Below are 21,423 nucleotides of genomic sequence, written 5' to 3' on the forward strand. Positions count from 1 at the left end.
ACATCAAGTAGTTTCATCAAGGAGGGGCAACAGTTACCACCAGGACAAGGTCATATGAGCAGAGGCTCTATCTGCTGTGACATCAGCTCAAAGAGCTGAACGGGATAGCTCTAACTAAGGCACTGCAGCTGGGAAAGGATAAGAGACTAAACATCTATCCTGATAGCCAATATGTATTCACCACCTACAAAGAAAGGGAGCTATTCACTGCAGAAGGAAGGACTATTACAAAACAGGAGATTTTAGATCTTTTACATATAGCTGCCCCCAATAAATAGCTGTTGTGCACTGTCTGGGACACCAGAAAGGGGGGGACCTGACCTCAAGGAAAAACAACTAGGCAGATGTGACAGCAAAGGAAATTACCCTCCAGAAGGCAACCATCTTGCTGGTCTCACCACCAAAGCTGGTAGCACCCATGCTGCTAAAATTTCCAGTTTACACTGACCAAGAGCTCTGGAGGATCTACACATGTACAAACACCTATAAAGAGAAAGGATGGTTTAAGACCCCAGATGAAAGGATCATTCTCCCATAAGATTTTGCCACTCAACTAGTCCAGCAGATATATCAGAGTGCCCATATGAGAGAGAAGAAAATATAAGACCTTTTAAAGGAGAGCACACCTTAAGGTTTTTTACCTTAAATCTAAGACAGCAAAAGTCATAGGCCAATGCCCCACATGCTGTCTAGTGAACACAAAGAGCAGAGTCATGAGAATGGGGCACAAGGAAAGAGGAACCTGACTAAGAGCCAACTGGGAAATCAACTTTACTGAGGCAAAACCAGGCCTATATATGGTTATAAATACTTATTAGTCTTCAGAGATACATTTTAAGATTAGACTAAAGCCTTCCCAACTAAACATGAGTTGACTGTGATTGTAGCCAAGAAACTACAAGAAGAGAATATCCCAAGATATGGCCTTCCAGTGCTCTTAGGCTCAGACAAAATGGCCCTGTATTCATCTCTCAAGTAGCACAAAAGCTAAGTTGGAAACTTCATTACGCATACCAATCCCAAAGTTCTGGCAAACTTGAAAGGATGAATTGGACCCTAAAGGAGACTTTAACTAAATTAACCCTTGAGACTGGATTTCTCTTCTTCTCTTTGCTTTATTGGATTCACAATTCCCTCTATACTTTGGGCCTAATCCCATTTGAAATCAAGTATGTAAGGCCCCCTTCAATTCTCTCTAACGTAAGCTAAATTTGATGACCAAAAGTTTCTCTCATCTCTACAAGTTTTCTCTCAGGTGCAGAAACAACTTTGGCCCCAGCTACATGGAGTCTACAAGAAGGAACCACCTCCTGTGCCCCATGGGTTCTGGCCAGAAGATCTAGTAGTCATGAAATGATATCCCAGATACCTTGGAGCCTGACTGGAAGGGACCTCACTCCATCATCCTGACTATACTGACAGCTGTTAAAGTGGACAGTGTCTCCCCCTGGATTCACCATTCCCACATGAAACCTGTGGATCTGCATGCTGATCCTGAGGACTCTGCCCTGGAGGAAGCTGACACCAGACTCTGGAGAGCCACCACATACCCATAGTACCCTCTAAAATTGAAAGTCCAGAAAGTCACTGACCCAGCTAGCTAAGTAATTACTATGTTCACCCTTCTCACTTTGCCATTAGTAACAGGAAATGGTCTCTGTTTGTGCCAGCTCCTGCATGGCTAGTCCCATCTCTGCGATCTCACTCAGAAGCCAATGGTAGCCAGCTTCCTGAACCCACCAGATGATACCTGGTCGGCATGTGACTCTGGCTTAATCCCCTGTGTTATTACTCAGGTTTTAGATCAAGCCAAAGACTTCTGAGTCCTGGTTCAGCTAATACCCAGAATAATTTATTACTCTGATGAAAAAGTCTTTTACTAGCTAGAGATATCACCAAGGTGAACAAAGAAAGAAGTCATCATGGCTGTCTTGGTATCCTTTCTCCTAGGCATCAGCTTAGCCAAAGCCATAGCCTCTGGAACTTCAGCATTGGTATTACAAGACCAAAATCATAGGGCCTTACAAATGGCTATAGATGCATACATAGCCACCCTAGAGAAATCCATCACCCATCTGAAGGAATCACTCTCCTCTTTAGCAGAAATAGTCCTCCAAAATAGAAGGAGACTAGACTTACTGTTCCTTTAACAGGGCAGGGGGTCTGTGTCAGGCTCTAAAAAAACAATGCTACTTTTATGCTAACCACTCAGGAGTTATAAAAGATTCCATGAAACTTACCAGAAAGATTACATGATAAAAAAAAAATAACAAAATGAAGGATGATATGAATCTCTATTCAACTGGTCACCCTGGTTAACTACTCTCCTGTCAACCTTTTGCTGGGCCCTTAATCCTCTTACTGTTTGTTCTGACCTGTAGACCATGTATAGTTAATGCCTTGATCAGGTTTATCAAAGAACCTATCTCTATGGTCCAACTGATGGTTTTAAGACAATACACGCATGTAAACCTAGAAGAAACATTTCCAGGATTGGAGATGACACATTACTCAAGGTGGGAATGAGAAGGCAAGACAAATACCATAACAGGCTCCTAATAACTCAGTTATGAACTAGGCCTCAGTTCCTGCCTCTCAAAACTGATTAGGCAGTTTCTGAGGAAGCCACGAACAAAGAACAATCAATCACCAAGGTCCCCAAAAGCAAGGACAAGGGGAACTGCATGTATCAAGACTGATCCAGTCCCCACTGTAGCTCAAAGTGATAACCAAATAAGGACAGAGCCTGAGACTTGTCCAGGCTTGCCCCCAAAATGGAAAAACTGTAGCCTTAACCAGCCCCTGCTAGCTCTAGCCATGATATATAGCCTAGATAGAATGACCTCACTGCCTTTGGAGTTCCATTAGCTGTCACAGTCACCATTTTGCCTTTCTGTCAGATGTGCAGCCCCAGCATGCTAGAACTCTTACTCTCAAGATAATAAATGCTCTTACTGATTGCATACATGGATGGTGGTCTCTTGTGGGAATTCTCTAGGACCCTAACACCTTCATCTTTATTCCTGTGAGTAACCTCAATAAAACTCATTGGTTAACCATGTTGGACTTTCATGGTATCTAGACTTTGATATGTCATGGGATCCCTATTTGGGGTGAGGAAACTTGTGCTGCATTTCTTTAAGTAAAGCCTTATCACACAAGGAGTTATCCAATCTCTAGTATTATGAAATTGCGTGACTATAGTATTAGAGATCTATCTCTTTAGCCTGTGTGTGTCTATTCTCAAGACATTGGTAATAGTAAAAGGTAAGTTTTGCTCTGAGTTAGATAATTTTACATCTCACCTTTCTCTGTCTTTCCCATAACACTGTAAAACAAGGGTCATTGATGTGTTTAATAGACTAAAACTGGACCCTGCACCCATTTCTCCCTGACTATACTATTCTGTTCTTTAGGTCTCAGTCTCTACAATCATTTTGTACACACAACCATAGAGATGATACTAGCTTATCCTAGCTGGCTCTTTCCCAAACTTTTGGTCACAGATGTCATGGTCACAAGAGAGAGAACAGGCTATATTGATTTAGATGCCATCTTGGCTAAAGAAGTTAATTCCAGACCACAGGGAGCTGAGAAGTCAGAGCTTCCCTAACTTCTTGCAAATATATATAATGTACTAAACATTTCCTGAATCTACACATGGAAATTCTGGTAAGGACAGAATCTGAGTATTCCTGGTCTAAAGATCACATAAGAATAGGAAGCCACAGTGTTTGGAGTTTACAACCCATTTGGGTCCAGAGTTTCAAGAATCAATGAAGGTGTCCTTGGGCTATACATGAGCTTACTTAGAAAAAGGCTCAAAATAGCCAACTTGAGTACCTGCTACTCCAAGGAAACATACATGCAGGACTGATATCAAAGTTTTCAATCCCTAACTTTTCTATGTTCATATTCTTTACTATTTGGGATATTTTTGTATCAGCTGAGAACTCAAATTCAGTGTTATTACATAATTTACCTAGTCACTCATGCAAATGCATGGAAAGGTAGCTTAAAGAAAGATACTCTACAATGGCTGGGTTGTTCTGTCTCATCAACTTTTTGAAGTCTGATACTTTGAAACTAACTTTAATTTTTTTAAATATCTAAATTGGAATGCTTTTCCTCAGATTAACAGGATTGTACAGACATTGAGAGCAAAAGAAATCTGACCCACAACTTGGTTTTTATTTACAAATCCATTGTTAGTCACTGTTGAAAATAAATATATTTAAAGAAAAATGGATATGCTTGTGAAGAAACAGCTAGTGAAGGAGCAGTGAATAGTAACTCCATGTTAACTGACCTCTGCAAATAAGCTGACTTGCTTTGGAATGAACCTGTTGAGCACAAACACATTTAAAGAGGTAAGTACAACCTGTGCTTTCCTTATGAATGGTCTTTGTTTTCTTCTTTGAGGTAATGTGTCTTTATGTGAGCCAGACAACACTTGAACTCACATCGTCAAGCCTCAGTTTCTGTAGGACTCCGATTACAAATGTGAGCCTATCTGGTGTTTTGTTGTTTTGTTTGTTTTTTTTTTTTTTCTGCGTAATATAATGTGTTGAGATAAGATAGATTTAAACGTGTTTCTAATGCCTTAAAGTCGGTCATGTTAGTGATTAAATCACCTAATCAACTAAGAAAAGATCACTCTGGATACTATGGGTTCAAACCTGATAATAAAATAAGAAGTTTTTATCAACTTGTTTTATTGACTGTAAAGGTAATACACTCCTTTTATACAAAGCTCAGATCAGAATTTTTCTATTGATACAAAAACTATCCTAATCCCCACAATTCAGGCATTATTAGTATTTGGTATGCTTTTCCTGAAATAATTTTCTGTGGATATGTAGCTTTTAAGATAATATGAGCTATTTTATAATCTGTGTTACCACTAAATGTTAGATTCTTTCAAAATCATTAATTCTACTTGTAAACTATAATGCCTACTTGATATTTTATAGCTCTTACTCCTTCAGTTGTTCTTCCTTGTGTAGACATTAAAGTTATTTCTTTTTCACTATCATGAAGGTGTGCTCTGAAGTACCTGCAAGCATAATTCTGTCCTTATTTCTATTGAGTACACATATAAGAAGCACCAGACTGAGGTCATAACCAATGATACATCTCTCATTCTATGAAATCAGATCTCAGGAGTTATCAACAACTGTTTCTCAACACTGGGTAATGCAAGTCTAAGAAATCTTTGTCAATCTACTACTTTAAGTATTTCACTGTTTCTTGAATTGCATTTTTGTGACTTATGAGATAAAGCAATGTTTTAGATATCAGATGCCTTTTCTGAGAACTATTTTCATACTGTTACTCTTCTGTTTATAATGGTGTAAGTGACTACTTTAATTTGTTTAAAAACTATTTTGTAGTAACAGTCATGGTGCTTGTTTCAAATATTTCCCAGTATTTTCTAATATCTTTTTATAGGTGAATTCACCATTTTCACCTCTGTCTCCCATTACTGTATTTCCACTTAAAGTCCTCTTCTCTAATCATATGTTGTATGTGTGTCTGTGTGTATGTATATGTGTGCATGTGTATATGAATATAGATAGATAGATAGATAGATAGATAGATAGATAGATAGATAGATATAGAGATATTTTTCTGTTTTTCAAATTATCTATGTTTTATTTTTCCCTCCTGATTTCTTTGTGGTAGCACTGAGGAAAATACTCAATTATGAAAGTTCTCTGCCCAGTTACTGAAAATCTCCTGGCAGCAATGTGTGAAGTTTTTATTATTTTAAATGTCCTTGAAAGATAATGCCCTCTTGTCACTAAACCATATTTGTTTTCTTGTTGGATTCACCTGAGTTCATTGGTTTGCTTATATTTTTAAAGTACCAAGAATATTATGTATCTTTATATTTTTCTATGGCACAATGCATTTATTTCTGCATTTAACCATTTTATGAATATATTCAGTAGTTATTTTCTCATTTATTGAGTTGGGTTATCCACTTATTTTCTGATTAATACTAAGGTATGTTTTGAGAATACAAAAAATAATATGTATTTTTTGTTTACTATTTTCCTCTTTTATAAAAAAAATCTCCAGTATATGGAAAGCTACATGTTTTGGGGGATGAGGAGATGGCTCAGTGGGTAAAGCGTGGTTGCACAATCATGGAAGGACCTAAGTGTGGATCCCTAACACCATGTACAATCTGGACATGGCAGCACCTGTTTGAAACCCCAGCACGGGGAGAGTGAAGAACAGTAAGGGCCTGCCAGTCCAGCCAATCAGTGAGTTTCAGGACCAGTGAGGAAGACCTATCTCAAACAATAAGATGGAGGGCAATTGGAGACACCTGATGTCAACCTCTGTTCTCCTGGTTCACAGACATACATATATGCAAGCATACACACACACACACACACACACACACACACACACACACATACATACACACACACACACACAGAGAAACATATACATATCAAACACACACAAATAAAAAGATTTAAAGTTTGATATATGTGATAAAGATATTCATTAATGCCTCCTTATAATTTATTATTTCCCCTATGATATAAATGATAAATTTTAGCAGCATAATTGGTGGAAGCAAAATAGTCCATCTAACTCTAAAGAATATATTCTGTCCAGTAAATCATGGTGCTTTTTGCTTCTTCAGATCAACAGAAATTTTGCTGTAGTAAATCTTTCTTAAGCTGTATAAATTTTTATGTATAAAATGCCCCAGAAATCTAAACATGACTAAAGTTCTGAAATTACAAGTTCTAAAGTTTCAATTAACTTTAGATGAAATATTACATCACATACTGTTGTGTGTTCTGTGCACTACAGGCTTTGTCCAAGGTGTATTGAATAAGGCTGTGTGTCATGTATGTCTGTGTGTGTGTCCAGGTGTGAGAGAGAAGAGGGCTATATGCTCATATCACCAGTAATATTGTCCAATTTTAAGAAATTTTAAAACTGGGTTTTGCTTCTTGATATACCCATCTGTGTTACAGTGAAGATATATAAAAGAAATTGCTTGCTTATTCAGTATTTGTCAGCCACAATTTCAATCATCCTGCTATTCACAGATCAATCGACTATCCAGATCTCAACCTAGATTCATGAAGCAAACCAACAATGTGACAGAATTCATCCTACTTGGCCTGACCCAGAACCCAGATGTGCAGAAACTCTTGTTTGTCATATTTGCACTCATCTACTCTCTTACCCTCCTTGGCAACCTACTCATTATTGTAACAGTCATCTCTAGTCCAGCACTGGGCTCCCCCATGTATTTTTTTCTGTCCTTCCTATCTTTTGTAGATGGCTGCTGCTCTTCCACCATGACCCCAAAAATGATATTTGACTTACTTGCTGAAAAGAAATCCATTTCTTTCAATGGCTGCATGACTCAGATCTTTGCAGAACATTTCTTTGGTGGAGTTGAGATTATTCTGCTCACAGCCATGGCTTATGACCGCTATGTAGCCATTTGCAAGCCCCTACACTACATGATCACAATGAACAGGAGAGTGTGTGGCTTCCTGGTTTCCATGGCCTGGGCTGGGGGATTTCTCCATGCTCTGATTCAAATTCTTTTTATAGTCTGGTTGCCCTTCTGTGGCCCAAATATCATTGACCATTTTATTTGTGACCTTTTCCCTCTCCTAAAACTCTCCTGCACTGACAACCATGTCTTTGGACTTTTTGTGGCTGCCAACAGTGGGCTAATGTGTATGCTAATCTTTTCTATTCTTCTCACTTCCTATGTCCTCATTCTTTGCTCTCTAAAAACTCACAGCACTGAAGAACGGAGAAAGGCTCTTTCCACCTGTGCCTCCCACATTACAGTAGTCATCCTATTCTTTGTACCCTGCATATTCGTTTACCTTCGGCCCATGGTCATCTTCCCCATTGACAAAGCTGTGGCTGTGTTCTACACTGTGATAACACCCATGTTAAACCCTTTAATCTACACCCTCAGAAACACAGAGGTGAAAACCGCCATGAGGAAACTCTGGAACCAACAAAAACCTAGAGAAAGATTCCCATGAATAGAAAGGGCAGAAATAAATGTGATTCTTGTTTTAACAAGTATGATTCAAGTAAAAGATACCACTATTGAAATCAGGATATGTGAGTGTATTTCATTCTCCTTGTCTTCTAGAATCTGTATGAATTTCTCTTTTAATAAACATTCATATTTTGCTAAAGGTGACTGAAAGCTCTTCTACTTAAAACCTTTTGAGCAATGAAAATCTAAATCTTTACGCAAAACTCATTCCAAAATTTAGATGGCTACACTGCCCAGCTCCAGGAGCAATGTTGACATTTTAATCTTGCTGATTCCAGAATAAATAATTTTCTTTGATTAAAGTCAAGGAGTTATATAAATTTCTTCCACATATAACCAACAGAAACATCTAGACAACCCAGCTAGAAGGTGTTTGCTGGAGATTGTGTGTCTGTGTGGAAAAAACTCCTTTGCATACTTTCCTTGCAGATACCTTTTTTTGTAATATTTCATTGTTATTATTATTATTATTATTATTATTATTATTATTATATTTGTGTTTTAATTTTACACATCAGTCATGGGTTCCCCTGTCCTCCCCCTTCCCGCCCCGACCCCCACCTTTCCCCCATCCCCTCCCCTCCATTCCCATCTCCTCCAGGGCCAAGACTCCCCTGGGGATTTAAACCTAGTGAATTCAGTACAGGCAGGTCCAGTCCCCTTCTTCCAGGCTGAGCAAAGTGGCCCTGTGTAAGCCCAAGGTTCCAACCAGCCAGCTCATGCACTAAGGACAGGTCCCGGTCCCACAGCCTGGATGCCTCCCAAACAGTTCAAGCAATTCAATTGTCTCACTTATCCAGAGGGCCTGATCCAGCTGGGGGCTCCACAACCTTTGGTCCATACATAATTCATGTGCTTCCATTCATTTGGCTATTTGTCCCTGTGCTTTTTCCAATCTTGGGCTCAACACTTCACGCTCTTACAGTCCCTCCTCTTTCTCGACAAGTGGACACCTAGAGCTCCACCTGGGGCCTGGCTAAGGATCTCTGCATCCACTTCCATCAGTTATTGGATGAGAATTCCAGCTCGACTGTTAGGGTGTTTGGCTATTTGATCACCAGACTAGGTCAGATCAGACTTTCTCTCGACCATTGCCAGCAGTCTAGAGAGGATGTGTCATTGTGGATTTCAGGGGACCTCTCCAGCACTCTGCCTATTCCTGTTCTCATGTGCAAGCTTGTACAGCCACTTTGGAAATCAATATGGCACTTCCTAAGAAAATTGAGAATCCATCTCCCCCAAGACCCAGCTGTAGCACTCTTGGGCATATACCCAAGGAATGCTCAATCATACCACAAGGGGATTTGCTCAGCTATGTTCATATCAGCATTGTTTGTAATAGCCAGAACCTAGAAACAGCCTAGATGCCCTTCAACTGAAGAATTGATAAAGAAAATATGGTACATATACACAATGGAGTACTACTCAGCAGAAAAAAACAATTGCATAATGAGGTTTGCAGGCAAATGGATGGATATAGAAAAAAATCATCCTGAGTGAGGTAACCCAGACTCAGAAGGACAACCATGGTATGTACTCACTCATAGGAGGATACTAGATGTAAAACAAAGATGACTAGACTGCTACACAACTCCAGGGAAGCTACCTAGAATATGGGACCCTAGGAAAAACACAGGGATTACCCAATGACAGAGAAATGGATGAGACCTACATAACAACCTGGATGACAGTGGAGTAATGAAGGGCAAGGTTTGAGGGAAAGAAAGCTTAGGGGAGCAGGAGATCCCAGCTGGATCAAGAACAGAAAGGGAGAACAAGGAATAACAGACCATGATAAATGCTGATACCTTTATATGAGCAAAAGTGCCTGATACCAAAAAAAAAAAAAAGAAAGAAAGAAAGAAAGAAAAGATAAAAGGATATCTGAGTAAATCAGAAAGAAATTCTAAACACTTGATCTACATATGGAATTTTACTATGGAGAATAATTTGAGACATAAACACTATTTTAAGGAGAAATAAACATTGATTGCCTGCCTCTCTTCATCTAGGGATACAGCCTTGTGAAATTATCCCCATCTATGTTGGCATGTCCACTGGGCTTTTCATTAGGAGGGTCTTGGTTAGACAATCATCTTGTTCCGGATTTCATGGGTGCAGCTTCCCTACCATGTCTAGAAAAACCAGCAAGCATCCTGGTCCATTGGCTCTTTCATTTTTATGTTCCCTCTTCTGTGACTACAGGCAATCAGTGGCTGCTGACAGAAGAGTCGGTTTTCCCCCAGAACAGGTTCCCTGCTGTTATCCAATCCCTAGTGCTCATCTCTAAACACATGTGCATATATGCAACACTCAAATGACTCAGTAGGTCATGTATGTGTATATGTGTGTGCTGCATGTGTATGTGTATGTACATGCACATGTGTGTGAGTGCCCGTGTGTGTGTGTGTGTGTGTGTGTGTGTGTGTGTGTGTGTGTGTGTGTAAGAAGAGGTAATGATGTTAAGTGAAGAAGTGTTTGAGGATAGCCACATTAGGAACTAGAAGGGGAGGTAGAAATGATACAAGTGTAGTACTTGTTGCATGAAATTCTCAAAATAATTTTAAATAAAAATATAATCGGATTTAGGGAGAAGAAAGAAAAGACAGATCACAGGCAAGACAAAAATCTTCTGAATCTTAGCAATTTCATTACTACCATCATAAAAACCAAATTAAGAAAAGTGATTCCTTGACCACACCTACCCCTATATAGAATATCACCAGTTACATACACACACACACACACACACACACATTTCCAAAGGGGAAATAAGTTTTTCTTAACCAATTTTCTGATCACAAAATATCAAAATGCTGCTACCCCCTTTTCCAGCCCAGTTGTTTTAGGTAATACCTTATTTGCAGAAGTTATATCACTTGCAGATTTAAACATTTAGCAGCCATATACTCTTCCCTGGTGTAGCAAGGCTAGAAGCTATGCATTGAGTTGGAAGAGTCTTTAGGGAAAGCAACCTAGGTTTGAAAGTAACCATGTGGAGAATGTCTTCCCTCAAGACCACTCCTCCAGTAGTGAGTGAGCAAGAAATGAAATTGTATGTGTTGAACTGAGAATTCAAAAATGTATCTGTACATTATGTAACTACAGCAAAATGCAGCTTACTCCTGACTAATAATTGCATCTACTAACTTCAGTTTTAAAAAATATAGATATTAAGACCAGAATAGGATCACATAGAATTTTGGCAATTGTCTGAATCCTCAAATACCGTGGAATAGATAAATATCAATCCTTATAAAGCCAAATTCAAACATAGCCTTTCTCTGCTTCAACATAACACATCACACTAATGCATTTAAGCAATTTCTTATCCCCTTTATTTAAAATATAAAGTAAAATTGAACAAAATTACATAAATACACACTAAATATGCACTAGCAATTAACTGTGAAACTATAACATCAAATGTGAACTAGCATTTCAAAGATTACCAAGAAAATCATCTTACTTCATAAAACTTTTCTTGGAGAACTTTGTACATGAGCACTGCATCTACATCATCCCTGCTCCTCTCTCACTCCTCAAACTTCCCTGATGGCTCCTCCCTTCCAAATTCATGATCTCTTAATTATTATTTTCACATGTGTATACATATGTATATATGTGTCTCTATGAACACATGACTATACAAAATACTGAATATGTTTACTGCTGCTTGTATGTTCATGTGTTCAGAGCTCACCACTTGGGATTGGGCAACCTATGTGGGCATTCATCCCTGGAGGAAACTGATCCTCTATCTTTCCACAGCCATCAACCACCTGCAGCTCTACATTCAGTGGGAGGACCATGTGGAATTTCCCCTGTTTATGTTGGCACACTAAGTGGTGATGTCATTATGCATAGCCACATTGTTGAGATTCCATGATGCATTTTCCCCATCACCATTCAGGGCACACTATTTAGCAACAGGAGCCCTGGGCCTCTGAGTCTTACATTCTTCTGCCCCCTCTTCTATGATTTTCCATGAGCAGACACATATAATCTGCATTTTGACTACTCACAGATCTCTGTGATAATCTCTATAAGCTGCAAAAGATGAGGAATGAGATCCATACTTATCTTTGAATATAAGGATGAGTGTTTAGAATGCAGTTAGAAATTATATTCATTTGGGGAAATACACACACACACACACACACACACACACACACACACACACACACACATTTCATTCTAGGACCTGCCTGCCTAGAAGTTACAACCCTCAAAGTGAGCTGAGCTCTTCCACATCAATCATTAAACAAGAAAGTGACTCACAGACTTGCCACAGCTCACTCCAATGGAGGGAATTTCTCAGCTGAGAATTCCTTTTCTAAGTGATGTTCGCTTATATTAGGTTGACAGAAACTACCCAGCACAATGTTCATTAGTGTTCTAGTTTTGGTAGCATACTAATGCCTCACAAGTGAGTTTTAAAGGATTCTTTCTCATTATTTTGTAGAAGAGCTTGAGAAATATTAGAAATAAATGTTTGAGAGAATTCTCTATTAAGCCATCTGGTTTTTCTTTCATATAGCACACTTTATTAATGTTTCTCTAGCAAAAGAAAAAAACAAACTTAGGCACATACTCCAACAGAGAAGAACATTCCAAGCCATTACTAAGTGCCTTTACAAGAGGGAGTTTGTACATGCAGCCTTTACCCAGAAGGTGTTGTGTATGAAGCTTGAGGTTAGAACACTTTCCTGGCATGTGCAAGGCCCTAAATTCAATTCCTGATAACCCAAAAAGGCATGTTTGTAAAAGGACAGATACTGTACTATGCAACCTGTGGAAGTCAGCTAGAGAAGTAAAATTTATAAGAAAGAAAATAGTGCTTACCAGAACTTAGAAAAATGTATTACTGAAAATTTAGAAAAAAGAATGATAAGTAGCCTTCATGATTAAGGGATATAGTCTGAAAAGAGAAAAATTTTACTAGATATTGATGAGGAAACTGGTTTACAATAATGTGAATATGCTTAATGCCACTGCCTTAGGATTTTATTGCTATGAAGAGACACCATGACCACTGCAACTCTTATAAAGGAAAACCTTTAATTGGGCTGGCTTACAGTACAGAGATTTAGTCCACTATTGCCATGGCTGGAAGCATGGCAGCATTTAGGTAGATATGGTACTAAAGAGGTAGCAGAGAGTTCTATATCTTGATCCACAGAGAGCATGAAGAGAGTAAGACAATGGACCTGGCTTGAACATCTGGAACCTCAAAGCCCACCCACAGTGATATACTTCCTCCAACAGGGCCACATCTATTCCAATAAGGCCATACTGCCTAAGAGTGCCACTCCTTCTGGGGACCTATGGCAACCATTTTTATTCCTAAACCTCTAAACTGAACTGTCCATGACTAGGAATTGTGGTCAACAAAGTCAACAAATATTGACTATTAACAATAGAGATGGAAGATTTGCTTTTCTTTGCTAGCCCTCAAATTCAGGTGTATGTTAACCTTGTTTAAATGCAAAGACTGATAACATCAACAGAAAAATGATTGCATGTGAGATTTCAGCTAGTTTTACATCACCTCAGAAGCTACTGGAAATCCTTTTGTGAAGCAATTCTGTTCCCTAACTGTGTATATTTATACATTAGTCCTTGGCTATGTGTGAATTTCTCAATACCTTCTTACTGAGAATATGGCACCTAACTCTAACAATCAGTTTTCTTTCTGGAGTAGAGATTTTTAAAAATCCATGCCTAACAGTTACCCAAGACAATGTGTGATGTAGACAATCACACCAAAAGAAAACGGTGTCTCTGACTTTTTAACTCCTGTCCAGCCTATGGTAGCTAAGGGTCCTGCATCATCACTTTGACTAAACATGCCATTAGTGAAAATGTCACCAACTCTAATGCTGAAAACTGTCATTTTAAGCTTTAAGGGACCATATTTTTCAAACTAGTCATATTTTTAGTGAGAAATCTATTCTCTGAATTGTAAAGTATAACTAAAACTATTCTATGTTCTGGGCCAACATAAACAAAGCTACAATTAGCAAAAGAAGCTTTTATAAAATTTTAATAAAAGTGTTTTCAAAGATATAGCACACAGGTCTTATCCTAAACTGCAGTGTACACACCTATTTAATCCCAATCCAACTGCATTCCTAAAATACATCACTGCTAAAGAAGTTTGCAGGTACCAAGTGGGAGTATGCAGGAGATGGTGACTACTGTCTTGGCAAAGATTTCAACAGAAACAATTATCAATCCTTTGGGTACTTGAGAGTCCAAAGCATTATCAGAGTCTATATTCTTTCTGAAAGTCTATTTAAATACTTGTTCAGAATCAAGAGAGAAGAAATCACAAATCATTGGTTGGTGTAGAGATGTAGTAGCAAGATTTGTTACTGCTCTGTCTCAGTGAGTTTCTACAGAGGTAAGTTAAATGGAAACAAGTTAGGAATGAAAGAAATTCTCTCTGCACAACTTTCCTGGGCTGTTAGGAAGCAAAACAATTGCCAAGTCCAAACAAGCTCTTCTATTCACTACACATTTTATAGGGGAATAGACAAATATTTTCTGCCTTGAGATGTTAGTTTTTATTTTGAGTGCTTTTAACTTGAAGTATATTTCTGTATATAGGAAAATATATGTGGCTATAAATATATTACAGGAAAGCATCAAAGTGCAAAGAAATTAAGCCCTAGAATCGTCAAAATTTCCTGGCTAAAATAGCTCATTTCAGAGTAAATTGTGACAATGGGAATGAAAAAAACTGGAAACAATCACACTGCAGAACTGTCTAAAGAGATGTCAGCTCACAGAATCTGTAAAAGGCTGTGCTGCATGTGCCCAGAAGGGAAGAAACAAAAACTGCACTAATCTATAGACGGAAACATCTCTACACTCAACTACACCCAGGTTGGTGAAACTACATTGTTTCTTGAAATACTTTAAGTGGATTCACTTGATTTGGACAATTTATCTTCATTGAAGTAGACCTTGTAATTTTATAGTGGACTCAAATTGTAATGTTTTGCTATGAAAATGAATATGTGAGACACAATAACATTAAATAATTGGTAGGAATTCTCAAATCAGGTGATGTTGAGAATGACTGAAGTCACTTTTAAAATGCTATGTCCAGTAGTCTCACTAAATACACTGATTCCAAAGTATTGTTTTTAACAGCTTGATTGAAGTTAGAACTTTAAATTAAATACATTAAGAATGATTAATTATATAGTCCCTATATTCAGGTCCAATGAATAAAAGGGAAATACTCAGAGACTAAGCCACTGTAAAAACCAAATGTATTTCTCCTCACTTGTATTGTAACTAGGGGTCTTGAAGCTGACTCTACCTAGAATTTGGATGTTATGGGAAGGAAATTATGTTGCTTGGTTTTTGGCAGGTGTTGTGGAAGGGGGCAGAAACAGGAAGAGAATAAATAAAACCTCTCCTTTTTTGTAAAAACACTGTCATGCTAGTGAAAGTCCATATGGACAGAAATTGGAAGAAAACATTTTTGTATAGCATCAACATTTGCACCAGTTGTCAGTGAAAACTATAAATTCATCAGTTTTGATTGGATGTATACCAAAACCAGAAAGTATATTTTCTTAGCCAGCCCTCTAATAGGTACCCTCACCTCCTATAACTCCATTTATAGTGAGTGCTCAGGAGAATTTTACCTAACCCTGAACATAGTCCTAAATGAGGAAAAATTGTTCAACATCTGGGGAAATTTATAAAATGCTGTGAGGACTTAGAAGGACTTTGGAGATTTCACATAAACACATCCAAAGATATGAAAAAGGGATCAAGTTGGGGGGTGGGGGTGGTGGCACACACCTTTAATCCCAGCACTCGGGAGCCAGAGGCAAGCAGATCTGTGTGAGTTCGAGGCCAGCCTAGTCTACAGAGTGAGTTCCAAGAAAGGTGCAAAGCTACAAAGAGAAACCTTGTCTTGAAAAAGAAACGAGGGAGGGGGATCATGAAAGAAGGGTCTGTGGGAAGTCTGGTATAAAAGCTGCTGTTCTTGAATTAATTATACTCAATGAACTGAAAAAATGTTATTTTGTCATCCAGAAAGTAAGTAACTCTCCCTATAGTTCTGTCTCTGTCCCCGGGTTCATGTGCATCATAAGATACAGAGGAATCATACACACAGAACACAGGATCCTTACATCCAGCAAGGCTTCAGGCTTTAGTTCTTTAGTGTAGCAATGAATTTCATGCACACTGTGTTCATAGACACTTAACATTCACATTCATGCACAAATGTAATTTCAAATAAATTGATAAATAAAATAAAATATTTTTCCACACAAGAAACAAAAAAAAAAAAAAACAATAAAAGAAAGCCAAATTTGAGATCATTCCCAGGATTTTAAAAAGGGGGAGTTGACAGTTAATCTTCAGCCAACAACCTTAATAAGACTTTTCTTTGTCTTGGTATTATACTAAAGTATTAGTACTAAGCTAACCCACTTCTCATCTTCAAAATTATCTGCAAAGTGATCTAAAGTTCAGAAGTAAAATTGTAGCTTTTTATTTCATCAATTATAACAATGAGATGATGAAGTACTTTAGTTTACAATTTAAAATATTATCACTTGGACATTCTATCTTTATTTTTCAGATGAGCATATGCATACAACTTGAACTAAATGAAGAAAAGGGATGAACAATGTTACAGAATTCATCCTCCTGGGCTTGACTCAAGACCCAGATCTGCAGAAACTCTTATTTATTGTGTGCTTAATAATCTATTTGATCACACTGGCAGGTAACACACTCATCTCAGTCACCATCTTCATCAGCCCAGCCCTCGCTACCCCCATGTACTTTTTTCTGTCCTACTTGTCCATCACAGATGGTTTCTACTCTTCTTCCATAGCACCCAAAATGATCTATGACTTGATTTCTGAGAAGAGCACTGTATCGTTCAATGGCTGCATGACTCAGCTTTTTGCTGAACATTTTTTTGGTGCAGCTGAAATCATCTTGCTGATTGCCATGGCCTATGATCGCTACATAGCCATCTGCAAGCCTTTGCATTACATGGTCATCATGAGCAGACCCATGTGTGTATTCTTGGTGGGGGCTGCTATAGTCCTGGGATTCATCCATGGAGGAATACAGATTTTATTTATGGCCCAGTTACCTTTCTGCGGCCCAAATATCATTGACCACTTTATGTGTGATTTAATACCACTCCTGGAGCTGGCCTGCACTGTGTGATTTAATACACTCACACTCTAGGGCCACTGATTGCTGCCAACAGTGGGTCACTGTGTTTACTCATTTTCTCTATGCTGGTTACTTCTTATATAGTCATCCTTCACTCCCTGAGGAATCACAGTTCAGAAGGGCGGCGCAAAGCCCTGTCCACCTGTGCGTCTCATGTCACTGTTGTTGTCTTATTCTTTGTACCTTGTTCATATCTATACCTAAGGCCTATGACTTCCTTCCCCCCTGACAAAGCTGTGACAGTATTTTGCACTCTGGTGACACCTATGTTGAATCCATTAATCTATACCCTCAGAAATGAGGAGGTCAAAAAGGTTATGAAGAAGCTCTGGGAACAAATGTGGAAAGCTGGTAATGCATAAACCTGGTGATTTGTGTTTTAAAAAACAATGTCTAGTGCTGTTTAATAGACACGTTTTCTCCTTTTTAAATGGTTAAAATGCTGATAGTGAATTATATCCTATCTGCACCAAATTTTCTTTTTTAATTTTTTGTTCTTCTCTCATACAGTACATCCATACTGCAGCCTCCCCTCCCTCCACTCCTCCCCTCTCCCCCAGATCTGCTGTTCCTCCATTTTCAAATTTTATTTGAATAATAATTGTATCTCTAAATGGAGTACAGTATGAAGATACATGTAGATAATATATAGGATAAATATGGCTCTCACTTCTCATCAGAGAAATTTCTTTTTGCAGCAGATGAAGGCTAGTACAGAGATCCACACCTAATCAAAATTCAGAGACTAAGTGACCAAAGGATGGCCTGCCCAAATAGTACATCTTAAATGCATTCCCTATATGTAAATCTCAGGGAACATTTCAAAACACGGGACAAGAACATTGCAAAGGCCAGAGGATTAGGATGCCTACTGTAAGATAATGATGACTAGACATAGCATAGAAGACACACCCATGGAGTCTCAACGGTGTGATTGCTGCTGTTGCATACTGCATTTTCTTAATCCGTTCTTCCACTCACAGAAATATCCATTCATGTTAGGAGTGTATAAGAAGGCTGGACTGACATTAAGGCTCAGAAGGAACAGTCCCAGTCCACAGGGATTTTAGAACCCCTACAATACTCAATTTCTGTAAAATAAGAAAAATAAATATAATGTAAATCCATTTGAACAATTCTCATCATTAGAATAATGCATTCATAAAGCATAAACTTTATTATTGTTAGGAGAATATTTATGAAGAGGAAAGAACCAAGTACTGGTACAGTTCTATTGTTGTAGGTGTGAAATAGATCAACACTAATATGCTTGGTACCTTTCATGCTCAGCACTACAGGTTGTATTTTAAATGAGGTTTTATATATACATACATACATACATATACATATGTACATATATATATACATATATATATATATATAAATATATATATATATATATATATATATATATATATAATGTTTTTCCAGACAGGGTTTCTCGCTTTGCACCTTTCCTGGAACTCACTCTTTAGCCCAGGCTGGCCTCGAACTCACATAGATTAGCCTGCTTCTGCCTCCTGAGTGCTGGGATTAAAGGCATGCACCACCACTGCCTGGCAAATGAGGCTATATTTTAAAAGAAAGAAAGACAACTCTATATGAAAGTAGTATAGAAGCTGGGATAAATCTTCAAGAAAATATTCACCAAATATACTTCACAGCTTCCTAAGTTAAAGAGGTTTCCAAATGTTCTACTAAAGCAGTAGAAAAAATTTCACCTAACAAAACCACACAGAGAGAACATTTCTACTTCATTTTCACACATACACACACACAAAAAAAAAAAACACCTCTTTCAGAAGTTCATCTATGCTATATCTTCAAGCATGAAATTATTTGTTTAAAATAAAAGATTTCAGGCTGTGGAGATGGCTTTCTGTGCACAGTGCTTGCCATGAGAACCTGAATTTGGATCCCCAATTTCCATAAAAGCTAAACATGGCAGAAAGCATCTGTAACACCAGTGTTGGAGGAAGGAGACAGGGGGAGTCCAGGGCTTGCCAGCCAACACTCTACCCAGGGTCAGTGAGAGACCCTATCTCACAAAGTAAGTTGGGAAATAATTGAGTAAGTCACCCAACAGTGATTCTCTCTCTCTCTCTCTCTCTCTCTCTCTCTCTCTCTCTCTCTCTCTCTCTCACACACACACACACACACACACACACACACACACACACACACACATTATTTTTAAATGGTTGAGGAGACTGACTTGAGTGAAAGGAAATATCTCAGGCATTAGTTAGCGCTAAGAACATGTGTCAGCTGCTTCGCTCTGTACCTGCTTCATCCTTCCCAATTCTTCAGCAAGGGAAAGTATGTTTACATATCCCTTAAGTAGCAAGAAATAAATTATTCACACTGAAGTAGCATATCAGTTTAAAACTGTGAAATTGTTCAAATAGGGATGTCAGCAGAGGATAATGCATACTGGGGCTGCCACTCGTAAGTGAAGAGTCATAGCACACAACTACTGTCCTGCACTAGCCATGACTTTGCAAGAGTTATGCTTAGGTCCTAGCCTCAGCTCACGTCTAATTATATCAGAAATGACAGCAATTCATGAATGAGAACATCATCACTGTGGGTTATATCTTAATAAGGATGCCAGTCAGTGGCCAGATCCCTGGAAAACAAGAGCAAGGTCTTTGTCAATCTCTATTCTAGGATTAAGATACCACTATGTCCAAGAACCTGAGACTTGATAGGCCATGGGCCTAAGGTAAAATGAAATAATGTTGTTCTGCTAAAGGAACACAATGATAAAATGACTCCTAATGGCATTCTGCTCACCCAACCATCATCAGAGAAGCTTCTTCTAGCAGTAGATGGGAACTTATACAGAGACCCACAACTGGACAACACACAGAAAACAAGGAACTTTGGGGCACTCAGTCCTAAAGGAGAGGTTTTCATCAAAACCTCCACCTAGGGTTCAGGCAGCTATGCAGAAGGGGAAGCAAGAGAAATTGTTAGAGTCAGAGGAGATGAACTACCAAGGAAATGATGTCTTAAGACACAACATGACTGAGGCGTATATGAACTCGAAGACTGTGGTACCATTCACAAGGCCTGTACGGGCTCAAGCCCCATGGGACCCCAGCACTGAGAAGGAGAAGAGGACAGAAAGCTATCCCCATTAACTACTCCTTGCAAAGGAAAAATCAGTTTTTTTCCAATGGAGTTTCACTGAGTATATAAACCGCACTTAAGAGTAGGCTCCATGCCCAGCTCTAGATACACAACCCAAAGATTTCAATGGTATTTTTTAAGATTTTTTTTCATTACATATTGCTTTGGGGTTATTATTATTATTATTACTATTATATTATTATTATTATTATTATTATTATTATTATTATTATTATTACATTGGTGTTTTAATTTTACACATCAGCCATGTGTTCCCCTGTCCTCCCCACTCCCGCCCCTACCCCCACCTTCTTGCCATCCCCTCCCCTCCATTCCCATCACCTCCAGGGCCAAGACTCCCCTGGGGATTCATTTAAACCTGGTGGATTCAGTACAGGCAGGTTCAGCCCCTCCTATCAGGCTGAGCAAAGTGTCCCTGTGTAAGTCCAAGGTTCCAAACAGCCAGCTCATGCACTAAGGACAGGTCCTGGTCCCACATCCTGGATGCCTCCCAAACAGTTGAAGCTATTCAATTGTCACACTTATCCAGAGGGCCTGATCCAGCTGGAGGCTCCACAGCCTTTGGTTCATAATTCATGTGCTTCCGTTTGTTTGGCTATTTGTCCCTGTGATTTTTCCAATCTTGGTCTCAACACTTCACACTCTTATAGTCCCTCCTCTTTCTCAACAGTTGGACAACTGGAGCTCCACCTGGGGTCTGGCTGAGGATCCCTGCATCCACTTCCATCAGTTATTGGATGAGAGTTCCAGCTCGACTGTTAGTGTGTTTGGCCATCTGATCACCAGACTAGGTCAGATCAGGCTTTCTCTCGACCATTGCCAGCAGTCTACAGAGGATGTGTCACTGTGGATTTCAGGGGACCTCTCCAGCACTCTGCCTATTCCTGTTCTCATGTGGTTTTCATTTATCATGGTCTGTTATTCCTTGTTCTCCCTTTCTGTTCTTGATCCAGCTGGGATCTCCTGCTCCCCTAAGC

General features: G+C 38.8%; 1 protein-coding gene and 1 pseudogene across 1 annotated transcript; both read left to right on the forward strand.

The window, feature by feature from the left end:
* Window positions 1–7,044: 7,044 nt before the first annotated feature.
* Window positions 7,045–8,045, forward strand: LOC118582385 (olfactory receptor 4C5-like). The gene has a single exon (XM_036185230.1). The coding sequence runs from the start codon at window positions 7,113–7,115 to the stop codon at window positions 8,043–8,045; it is 933 nt and encodes a 310-aa protein (XP_036041123.1). The 5' UTR covers window positions 7,045–7,112.
* Window positions 8,046–16,717: 8,672 nt separating this feature from the next.
* On the forward strand, window positions 16,718–17,652 carry LOC118581825 (annotated as a pseudogene).
* The last annotated feature ends 3,771 nt before the right edge of the window (window positions 17,653–21,423 follow it).

The sequence above is a fragment of the Onychomys torridus genome, chromosome 4 (genome assembly GCF_903995425.1).
Source record: "Onychomys torridus chromosome 4, mOncTor1.1, whole genome shotgun sequence".
NCBI classification, from domain to species: domain Eukaryota; kingdom Metazoa; phylum Chordata; class Mammalia; order Rodentia; family Cricetidae; genus Onychomys; species Onychomys torridus.